The 11,878-nt window shown below is 45.5% G+C and overlaps 1 protein-coding gene across 1 annotated transcript; it reads right to left on the bottom strand.

Annotated features, from left to right (window-relative positions):
- Positions 1-6,873: 6,873 nt before the first annotated feature.
- On the bottom strand, positions 6,874-10,249 carry LOC119324551 (ATP-dependent DNA helicase DDM1-like). Its single transcript, XM_037598334.1, has 5 exons — positions 10,143-10,249; positions 9,353-9,687; positions 9,097-9,283; positions 8,820-9,004; positions 6,874-7,668 (listed from the first exon to the last, which is right to left on the bottom strand). The coding sequence occupies exons 2-5, from the start codon at positions 9,685-9,687 to the stop codon at positions 7,116-7,118; spliced, it is 1,260 nt and encodes a 419-aa protein (XP_037454231.1). The 5' UTR covers positions 10,143-10,249; the 3' UTR covers positions 6,874-7,115.
- Positions 10,250-11,878: the final 1,629 nt, after the last annotated feature.

Raw genomic sequence — 11,878 nt, 5'->3', positions numbered from 1 at the left:
TGAAAGAGATCCATTGGAGATCAATGTGAAGCGTTGACAACCAAGCCCACTAGAATTTAACCCCGACTGTGATGCTGAAGTGAATTAACAATAATCGTGTTGAACACAACAAATTATCTTCTGAAAAAAAAAATGAAGAATATGTAGACCAAAGGTGTTCTTTGTTTATTATTTATGTTTTATTTAAGGTAAAGCACCACACATCATTTCATTTGTATTGAACACACTCAAAGTTACAAAGGTTGGGGCTTTCTAACTAAGTAGTGGTACACCGAGAAAGAGAAAAGCCTGAAAGCCTCTTGATTGGTGCCATTTGGAGGGATTACTACCTTGATAAGTGTTCAATCAAATAGTTATAGAAAAGTGTCCAATCAGATAATCATGAAGACCTGAAATATCTAAACATTTTATTAGTTTCATTACTATAGGGGTGTCTATTCCTCGAGCAACTAGAAATCTTAGACAGCTTTGGTTGATTTATCTGCCCGACGCCCCATCACACATGATTGGCGTCTTTCTCGTGTCCCTTCCTCCGCCGAGTTGTCCCTGCCCGGGCCATACCTAAAGCTTACCTCCACCCCCATCAGTCAACCCTTTTCATCGGTATCGACAACCCCTTTTCATCTCCGCCGGTGCTTTGGAACTGACTGAAACACGTGGAAGTTTCATGCGGCTGAGATTTAGCAAAGGTGCATTATTATGTTGCACACTTGAACACGCATTCCTTGAATTAAGCAATAGCTGACAAAGAACTGAACTATCGGGGATATTTTAGTTGTTCGAGGGGTCGTGTTTGGAATAATAGTATACTTGTAGTCAACGTGAAAGAGATCCATTGGAGATGAATGTGAAGGGCTTGTTAAACACATTGTTATGAGGCTGTTGGGCCGAGTATCTCTTATATCTCGATGGAGTAGTTAGGTGTTGTATCTCCTTCTATCTGCTGTTTAAGATCTCCTGTAATATCTCTTGTTGGTTAGATAAGACTCTGCCAACTCTTGTAACACAAGTCATCAATCAATATATAACCTATGCGGCTCCCCTGTTGGGAGTAGGAACGCTTACCCAAAGTTTTTACATGGTATACAGAGCAACCTCTTCCGCCACATCTAGATCGATCTGCCTGCGCCAAGAACCCTAGCCACCTTCCTTCCACCTGCGCCAAAACCCCAGCCCGCTTTCAGCCATGTCTTCTTCTTCCTCCGCCATCAACTCCAGCCTCAACTACAACACCTCCGAGCCACTTACCCGAACCAATTACATCTTATGGCGCGCACAGGCAAGATCGCAGATCATGGGTGCCGGCCTCTTCGGCTACCTAGATCAAACCATTGAAGAATCACCAAAAACCCTTACCACCAAAAACGCCGAAGGGAAGGATCAGGTTGTTGTGAACCCTTCCTACTCCCAATGGCTCATCCAAGACCAACAAATCGTCGCTTACCTCCTCAGAAACCTATCCAAAGAAGTTCTCATCCAGGTTGCTTCGCTTGAGAAATCACATGCGATCTGGACAACGCTTGGGAACATGTTCTCGGCCATGTCTCTCTCACGCGCCAACAACATACGAGTTGCCCTCACCAACGCCCAGAAGGGCTCCCAGACGGCGGCTGCATACATTGGTCACATGCGTGCCCTCTCCGATGAGCTTGCAGCGGCGGGCAAGCCGATCGGCGAGGATGAACTGCTCTCCTTCGTCATCGCTGGGTTGGACATGGAATACCAGCCCATTATCTCGGCGCTCGACGCAAGGACAGAACCGGTCTCCGTCGACATCCTCTTCTCCATGGTAGCAAACTTCGATCAGCGGGCCATGGAACAAACGCCGGATCCTTCAAGTCATCGGCGAATACTGCATCTCGTGGTCGTCAGGGAAACACCAAAACCTACCAAAACCAGCGGAGTGGTGGGGGTGGTGGTGGATCCCGTGGTGGAGGCGGCCAGTACGAAGGAGGCGGAGGACAATCCGGTGGCGGCGGTGGCTACCACAACAGCGGCGGCAACCAGGAAAGTGGCGGCGGCTACCACCCAAACAACAGTGGTGGCGGCGGCTACCACAATGGTGGTGGTGGCAGCTATTCTGGTGGGGGTGGCGGCCACTACCAGGGCAACCCTCACGGTGGAAACAAAAGGCGCCCCCCCCCCCGGCAACAACAATCGGGGGCGCAATTTCCAGGGCTACGAGGGATATGAAGGGAAGTGCCAAATCTGTAAAAGAACAAACCACATAGCTAAAGATTGTGATTTTCGCTATGCTGAGGACAATTCTCAAAGAAAAAAAGTTGCAGCCGCTGCTGACATGTCATATGGTGTAGATACAAATTGGTATATGGATACAGGTGCCACTAATCATATCACTGGAGAGTTGGACAAGCTGACGATGCATGAAAAGTATCGTGGCAATGATCAAATCTACACAGCTGCAAATGGTCCAGGTATGGAAATTAGTCATATTGGAAAATCAATCATTGAAACCCCACACACAAATCTTGAACTCAATGACATCTTGCATGTTCCTAATGCTGTTAAGAATCTTCTATCTGTCCATAGAATTGCTCTTGATAATAATGTGTTTCTAGAGTTTCACCCTTTCTTCTTTTTGATCAAGGATCAGGTCACGAAGAGGGTTCTTCATAGGGGTATTTGTGTGCAAGGGCTCTACTCGTTTCTTCCCAAGTATTGCAAATTCAATAAACAAGTCTATGGTGCCATCAAGCTTTCTGCTGAAAGGTGGCATAGTCGATTAGGTCATCTGTCTTTTGCTATTGTGCATCAAATTCTTAGTAGGAATAAACTCCCAGTTGTTGGTGAGAGAAATTTAGAAACTGTGTGTGATTCATGTCAAAAAGCAAAAAGTCATCAACTACCATATCCTGTCTCTACTAGTGTGTCTACAAAACCCTTGCAACTTATTTTCTCTGATGTTTGGGGCCCAGCACCCACCTCTGTTGGTCGACACTCTTACTATGTGAGCTTTATTGATGACTTTAGCAAATATACTTGGATATATCTTCCCTAAAAGCATTCAGATGTGTTTCAAGTTTTCCACAATTTTCAAGCCCTCGTTGAACGCAAGTTTGATTGCAAAATTCTTGCCATGCAGTCAGACTGGGGTGGTGAGTATGAAAAATTGAATTCCTTCTTTCAACAAATAGGTATATCTCACCATGTGTCATGCCGTTACGCACACCAACAAAACGGCTCTGCTGAACGCAAGCATAGGCATGTTGTTGAAGTAGGGTTAGCTCTTCTCGCTAATGCCTCTATGCCCCTCAAATTTTGGGATGAAACTTTTCTTACCGTCGTTCATCTCATTAATATGTGGCCAAGTCGAACTATTTCCAATGAAACACCCACTGAACGCCTTTTGCATGTCACACCTGATTATCAAACTCTTCGGGTGTTTGGTTGTGCCTGTTGGCCCAACCTTCGTCCATACAATTCTCGAAAACTTAGCTTTCGCTCCAAACAGTGTGTCTTTCTTGGTTATAGTGCTCAACACAAAGGGGTAAAATGTCTTGATGTATCCACTGGACGTGTGTACATCTCTCGTGATGTTGTGTTTGACGAAACCCAGTTTCCTTTTGAAAAACTCCATCCCAACGCCGGTGCTCTTCTCAAGAAGGAAATCCTTCTTCTTCCTTCTCATCTTCTTAGCTATGATTGTGTGGGTGTTCATAATGATGATTCCATATTGACTAATTCCTCTCTGGTTCCCTACGAGCTTCCTGCTACAGGATTGAACAGTGCAGAAAATGGAATGGAGAATGGTGCAATTTTTTCTAAAAATCTTGTGCAGAATGCCCCTGATTTGGATGCAGCAAATCCAGCTGAATCTCCCGCGAGATCGGTGCGGCAGACTGCTGCCGAATCTGCCTCGGGATCGCTGCACCAGACTAGGTCCGGATCTGCTTCGGGATCGGCCGCCCGTACCATGGCGGACGCGTGTGCAATCCGCCAGCCCCCGCCAGGGGACAACCCGACCAGCCGGGACCCACCATCCGGGTGCTATGCGCCATCTCCGCGCGTCTACGCCAGGCGACAGCCTGCCTCTGCGTCAGGCGGGACCGCAGGCGGGACCAGCGCTCCACCCGAGCGTGTGCCGCTGGATCCCCTTGGATCTTCTGTGGCGCGATCTACTCCAACGCCTTCTGGTTCTGCCACAGATGATCCGACCGTGACAACGACCGTGACAGCCGCCTCGGGATCGCCTCTGTCAGCTGTCCAGGCGGATTCTGCTGCTCCTGGATCTTCTGTGCCGCTACAACCACCTCGTACACAACTTCGATCAGGCACCATTACTTCTGTTAATTATAAAACTAAATATGGCTTGGTTGTATCTGATACGTCTACAGGAGAACCTCGCACTGTTCATGAAGCGCTTGCTGATCCAAAATGGAAACATGCCATGGATGAAGAGTTTTGTGCCCTTCAGAAAAATCATACATGGCACCTTGTTCCTTCTTCTCCGGGTACCAACCTTATTGATTGCAAGTGGGTTTTTCACATCAAACGGAAGTCAGATGGTACCATTGACCGTTATAAAGCACGTCTTGTTGCTAAAGGATTCAAACAGAGGTATGGGCTTGATTATGAGGATACTTTCAGTCCCGTTGTTAAAGCAGCAACTATTCGTCTGGTTCTTTCTATTGCTGTCTCTCGTGGCTGGTGCCTTCGTCAATTAGATGTGCAGAACGCGTTTCTTCATGGTGTTCTGGAAGAGGAAGTATATATGAAACAACCTCCTGGGTTTGAAGATCCAAACAGGCCATTCCATGTCTGCAGACTAGATAAATCACTTTATGGACTGAAACAGGCTCCACGAGCATGGTACTCTCGCTTGAGCTCCAAATTGCAAAGTCTTGGTTTTGTTCCTTCCAAGTCTGATACTTCTCTGTTTATCTATCGCCGTTCCAACACAACTATTTTTGTGCTTATCTATGTTGATGATATTATTGTCACAAGTTCCTCCAATAAGGCAGTTACAGCTCTCTTGCAAGATTTACAGGCAGATTTTGCTCTAAAAGATCTTGGTGACTTACATTTTTTCCTTGGTATTGAAGTCAAGCGAAACCAGGAAGGTGGTCTTCATCTCTCTCAAGAGAAATATGCCACTGATCTTTTGAGCAAGGTAGGATTGCAGGGCTGTAAACCGTCACCAACTCCTCTCTCCAGCTCAGAAAAGTTGTCTCTCACAGAGGGTGTGCCTTTGAATCAAGAGGATGGTACTAAATACAGGAGTCTGGTAGGAGCACTTCAGTACTTGACACTTACGAGGCCTGATATTTCATTTGCTGTAAATAAGGTGTGTCAGTATCTTCATGCACCTACCTCTGCTCATTGGACTGCTGCTAAACGTATACTGAGATATGTGAAGAATACACTAAGCATTGGACTAACGTTTACCAAATCAACCTCTACACTTGTTAGTGCCTTTTCTGATTCTGACTGGGCAGGTTGCTTAGATGACAGAAGGTCTACAGGTGGTTTTGTAGTATTCTTTGGACCCAACTTAATCTCTTGGTGTGCAAAGAAAGAAGCCACTGTGTCAAGATCAAGTACTGAGGCAGAATACAAAGCACTAGCTAATGCTACTGCAGAAATTATATGGGTCAAGTCTTTGCTCAGAGAACTTGGAATATTTCATACACAAATCCCATGTCTCTGGTGTGACAATATTGGAGCTACTTATCTCTCTGCCAACCCTGTTTTTCATGCTAGAATGAAACATATCGAGATTGATTATCATTTTGTTAGAGAGAGTTGCTAGCAAAGAATTGCAGATTCGGTTTATACCTTCAAAGGATCAAGTGGCTGATGGATTTACCAAAGCACTGTCAACAGGATTGTTTGAAGAATTCAAGCGTAATCTGAACTTGAGAAGTTCAGATTAAGGGAGGATGTTAAACACATTGTTATGAGGCTGTTGGGCCGAGTATCTCTTATATCTCGATGGAGTAGTTAGGTGTTGTATCTCCTTCTATCTCCTGTTTAAGATCTCCTGTAATATCTCTTGTTGGTTAGATAAGACTCTGCCAACTCTTGTAACACAAGTCATCAATCAATATATAACCTATGCGTCTCCCTGTTGGGAGTAGGAACGCTTACCCAAAGTTTTTACAGGGCTGACAACCAAGCCCACTAGAATTTAACCCCGACTGTGATGCCGAAGTGAACTAACAATCATTGTGTTGAACACAACAAATTATCTTCCGGAAAAAATGAAGAATATGTAGACCAAAGGTGTTCTTTGTTTATTATTTATGTTTTATTTAAGGTAAAGCACCACACCATTTCATTTGTATTGAACACACTGAAAGTTACAAAGGTTGGGACTTTCTATAACTAAGTAGTGGTACACCGAGAAAGAGAAAAGCCTGAAAGCCTCTTGATTGGTGAAGTACTTCACCCCCATCACAATTGGGGCTGCCATCTGGGAATGGCACACTTAATATGTAGGTATATTTTCAGTTGTCGTAAGGGTATTCGTAGAGATTTTCCTTAGGTCAATCCTGTTTGCTCTGTTTTCTGTTTTTGTCAATGAGATGACGTGCTGGTATACAGTATACTGACATCTGCCATCAAAGTCCCCTGTGCCCTGCTAGTTGATTTAGTGTATTCTGATTTCAGGGGATATTTTTATTAATTGTCCTTCCATTATTCAGATCCTTGGACTCTAATAGTCCAAATACACATTTGTTTCACTATTCAGGCACTCCATTATTTATTTCTTGAAGTTAAAACCTCTAGCATTTTTTTTGCAGAAAGCTGAAAGATGTATCGATACTGAAAGAAGTAGCAGAAACACATGTATCTGAGCAGTTTATTGTGACAATTTTATCACGCGTCACAAATGTAAATGACACTGCAGCTGAGACATAAGCAGACTTCATACTAGTTAAAATGTTAAGGGCGACACGATAATAACTCCATGTATACATACATGGCACCTGGTCCATGGCAGACATCGTTCCAACATTAGCGAGACTAGTTACCACTACTTGGGAGGGGAGCATCAGGAGCATGACTTCAAAAGTTTACCTAGTCCACGGTTCAACATCTAATTAAACATGCAAGTACATTCAAACTGCTGGAGCAATGTATGGAACAAAGTACTACTTGCTTCCAATCTCCATGAGCAGCCAATCCTTTCTCATGTCCATTGGGAGCGCCATAAGAGATTCCAATAGGCGATCATCACGGATAAGACAACTGTAGGCTCTCAGAATATCAGTACGGGCCAAGTAAGGTATCTCTTTGAGTGCCTTGAAGATTGATTCAGAGGAAGATGACTTCGCCATTTGCACACGCACAGTCGGATTTCTTTCGCTGACCAGGGAGATAGATACATCATTTGTTCGTGGCCTCTTAAGAGCCTTATTAGCTTCCACTTCCAGGCCCACTTCATCACCAGTAACACCAACAACTCTTGCTGCTACCTCTTGACAACTCCCAGCATCAGTCCTTGCGCCTTTTGTTGCTGCATGGTCATTTGAGCATGTAACACTAATTGCATCCGAGTTCTGGACAACTTTAGTCTTCTTTACTACGTCCCGCTCCATGCCCCGTAGAAGGAATGGGCGCAAAATGGCATTTAGCTTTGAAAGAAGGGTCCTTCTTTCCTCTTCAGTTTGTTGTTCCTCAACTTCTTTCCCAGATTTATCAAACCTTTAAAGAAGATTGTTGTCAGCCAGAGGCAAAAAAAAGTAATACATAGAATATTTTAATGAGTAGCTTCAGCGTCTTTGTGTTGCAATGTAACAAAAATGACAACCAAACTACGCCTAAATAATTGCTAGAAAGATATCAATGGTACTTGATTCATCAGTAAGGTTTTCAGCAGACATAAGTTCTGTAGATCTATATTAAGCACTTCAATGTTACTTGATTTCATCAATATACAACAGAGTTAAGCAAAATACAAAGTATAAAATCAACAATAATGTTTAGTAGACAATTTAGCGACAATACAGTTAATATAATTTTTACATGCAGCTATAGGAGAATATTTGTTCCAAGAGTCTTTATATGAAGTATAAACCTACCATAATGTTTTGTAAGCTGGTAACTGTAGCATTTAGTTTGTTTACTTTCTGTAAAACTGAACCTTTAGTTGGCATCCATCATAATGTGTCTTGTATCTAAGTAAATAATGAATCTGTTCCAAGAGTAGTATTTAAATAGAGAAATCACTGCAATTATTAGTTTCCAACAGATAACAGATAGTAAGAGAATTTGTATATACCTAGTTTCACAGATCTGTTCACATCGGTTTACTAACTTTTTTTTTTGAAGCAAAACAGTGAGGTAAAACTCACTGCAACTTTTATATAAAGACAGAGAACAGGTTCATCATAGAGAAGACAAAGAAACCAAGAAACAAAAGAACAAATGAAAAAGACTAATCCTGGCAGGCTAAAGATTACATCAGAAAGCCAAGTCTTAAAGGCATTGGCATATCTTCTATTGATTCTATAGCCCAGCAGAGGGTTTAATCAAATATGTAATCCTTAGGACCATTATACCTCAACAAATCTAGATAGATGTCTTGGCTAGAATAACCACGACATGTCTATTCTGTTGAATTTATACACAAATGATCCAAACTATTAATATAACAACGGGCCGATGACATGAAAAGTTAACCATTCTGGAAGATGGGTAATATTGCACCAGAAAATTCAGCTAACTATGAATATAACAAACAAGGAGTGTTTCCAGCTCATGAAGAACATGAATCAGACACAGAATAGCATGTATAGAATGTGCATAAGGTAAGGGGTCGTCAATGGTTTGGGTGTTAACTAAGCAAATCATACCATGAATCAAATCCCTCACGAGATGAGAACGCATCAGGCAGAGCAAAGTTCAATAGTGACCACAGCTCAGCTAGGTTATTTTGAAAAGGTTCCCTCATCAAAAGGAGCTTATGACCCATTGGACCCATTGGCTGGCGCTTTACCTCCTCCAACATTTCACGTTCCCATTTCTTCAGTTCATGACCCTGGAAAAAGAAGTATGGAACTGACTTTTAAATACAAAAAACGGTAGAAATGATAAAAAGGACAATGATTTAGATATGTGTTCTTTCATCACCTCGTCCACAATAACGTATTTCCACTCACACTTTGCTAGCCATTTTTGTTCTACCAGGACCATGTTATATGTAGTCACTATGATGGGGAAATCAGGGCCAACAGTTTTGGGCCCAAACTCTTTCCTCAACCTTGCCCGACACGATCGGTTTCCAAGATAAACCATTTCCTTCATATTTGAATGCTCCCTGAAACAAGGTATCCCCATGTAAGGCATCAACTAACAGTGAAATACAATGTAAATCTAGAAACTTTACCTTATAAAATTCGACCAGGACAAAACACCATTGTGATCCATAGAAGTAACTATCATGTACGGACCATGCTGACCATTCCGTTTGAGATCAGCAAGAAACGAAAGTGCTGGGATCATTCCTTGAGAGCCCATTTGATCCCCTAGTATCCCATTTAGCCGACTCTGCCACATCAATGTTATCCACTGAACTTCCTTCTCCCATCTTTCTACATTCGCGAGGTTAGCCCACCCAGCAGTAGATTCTATAGGGATTTGTTCTGCCACTGCCAGGATACCATCCACGATCCTGCTGAATAGTTTCTTAGGATCTGAAGCAAGTCTCGCAGGTTCCTCCATCTTCACACAAAGGACACCAAAAAGGAATGTCAGAGAAATTCAACATACAAAATACACAAATCACCGCAACAAAAGCGAAATTACATGGTCCATCTAGAGATCTAACCACCCTAAATTGCGCTTCACTAGTGTCCCCATACGAAGCAGAGAAGGGCTAGAAACCCCTGACTTACTGATGAAACACGCCGTGAATTAGCGGCCATCTAGAACCCTAATTAACCAGCACCACGTACGCCAACCCCCATACCGCAGAAGATGAGCTAAAACCGTACTCTACCGAAACGAACACTCTAGCAGATCGGAAGAAATGTTCACTATGTTACAGGAAATCTAGCTCAGATTGCACTGGATGGGCGTGTATTCTTCAAATAAAAAAGGGGGCAAAATCCAAGAGAAAGAAACAAATCTGATTTAACTTTCGGTGAATCCATCCAGGCTGCGGAAAGATGCCGTACCTCGGGATTTCGATCTCCGTTTGCGGGGACAGCGGGCGAATCAACCGGAAAATGGAAATCGCTGGAGGAAGTTGGTAGTAAGGAGGAGCGGCAGGCAGAGGGGAAGTGTGGGGGATACGATACCCCTTCGTGAGAGGGCAGAGGACTCTGAAAAGAAATGGCGCGCGTTTCAGGCGGGAGAGCGAGAGAGTTGGCGCGCGTATGCTTTGGGCCGCCTCAACTTACCCACTCAGGAAAGCGTAGGCCCACACGCATACATCCATAACTAACCCTTCACTTACAGCCCATGACGGTCCATGGACACCACGACGCAAGTTTCGTTTCCTTTTTCATTTTCAGAGAAGTCCATATTATAACTCTGAACTACCACCAAAGTCTAAGAGCATCTCCAACAGACACGCCAAAAGACGCGTCCGCGCGGTAAAATCGTTTTTAGCGCGTGCGGCCCGGTTTCGCGCGTTCCAGCGGTGGCGGCAAACTACCGCGCGCGGGAGAAAGCGCCAGCTGGCGCGGTAGATTTGGCGCGCCGCTTCGCGCGCGCCTATAAAATCCGGCGCTCGCCACGCGCTCAACCACACTGCCACGCGCCCTCCTCCTCGCCACCTCGCCACTCTTTCTCGCCGCTTTTCCCGCCACCACCGTGCCACCATGCTGCCGCGCCGCCGCCGTTCTTCGGGCTACTGCGGCGTCCGCGAGCGCCCCAGCGGCTGGTACTCCGCCGAGATCCAGTCCGGTGACGTCCGGCTCGGCCTCGGCTCGTTCCGAACCGTGCACGAGGCGGCCCGCGTGTACGACGCGGCGGCGTGGCGCTTGGGGAGGCCCCCTGTCGCAGATGAACTTCCGGGACATCTTCACGCGCGAGCAGGCGCAGCGCCTCACCCCTCCGCCTCATGTCATCACCGACCAAGACCGTGCAAACCATGTTCGGGAGCAGCGCCGCCTCCTCGTCGCCGAGGAGGACGAGCAAGCCATGGCGGAGTGGCGCCGTCGCCACCCGGAGGACGTCGCCGCCAAGAACGCCTTCTAGGCAGAGAGGACAGCAAGGCGCCGCGCGGAGCGTGCCGACAGGCGTCGGCGCAAGGCACTGACCTTATCGCAGTGCGATATCATCGAGAACGGCGGGCAGTCAATCTTCTCCCCCAACGATCTGCGTTGGGATGACATGTGGCTCGATAGCACGGACAACACCACCGAGGATGATGATGACGGCTGGGAGTCACTGTAGTTTTTCTCGTTGCACCGTAGTTTTTTCTATCTAGTTGCACCGATCTATCTATGCTTTGGAACTATGTAAAATATCTTTGTATCCTTTTTTATCTATGCTATGAACTATGTATCGTTTTTTATCTATGCAAAGTTATTAAAAAATGTTTGAGCGAGAGCGCGCGCTGCATTTTAGCGCGCCTGCTGGAGCTACCACTAGTAGAAAAGGGGGCAATGGTCCAGGCCAGGTCAGCCCATTAGTCCCGGTTCAATCCAGAACCGGGACCAATGGGAGCATTTGACCCGGTTTGTGAGCCCCGGGGGCCGGCCGGGCCACGTGGGCCATTGGTCCTGGTTCGTCTGGACCTTTTGGTCCCGGTTGGTGGGACGAACCGGGACCAATGTGTCTCGCTCCTGGCCCACTATCATTGGTCCCGGTTGGTGGCCTGAACGGGGACCAAAGGCTTCCCTTTAGTCCCGATTCAAGCCACGAACCGGGACCAATTAATTGCCTATATATACCCCTCGCCCGC

The sequence above is a fragment of the Triticum dicoccoides genome, chromosome 6B (assembly GCF_002162155.2).
Source record: "Triticum dicoccoides isolate Atlit2015 ecotype Zavitan chromosome 6B, WEW_v2.0, whole genome shotgun sequence".
In the NCBI taxonomy this organism is placed as follows: domain Eukaryota; kingdom Viridiplantae; phylum Streptophyta; class Magnoliopsida; order Poales; family Poaceae; genus Triticum; species Triticum dicoccoides.
The sequence above is the reverse complement of the archived record's forward strand: the minus strand, read 5'-3'. Positions and strand labels throughout refer to the sequence as shown.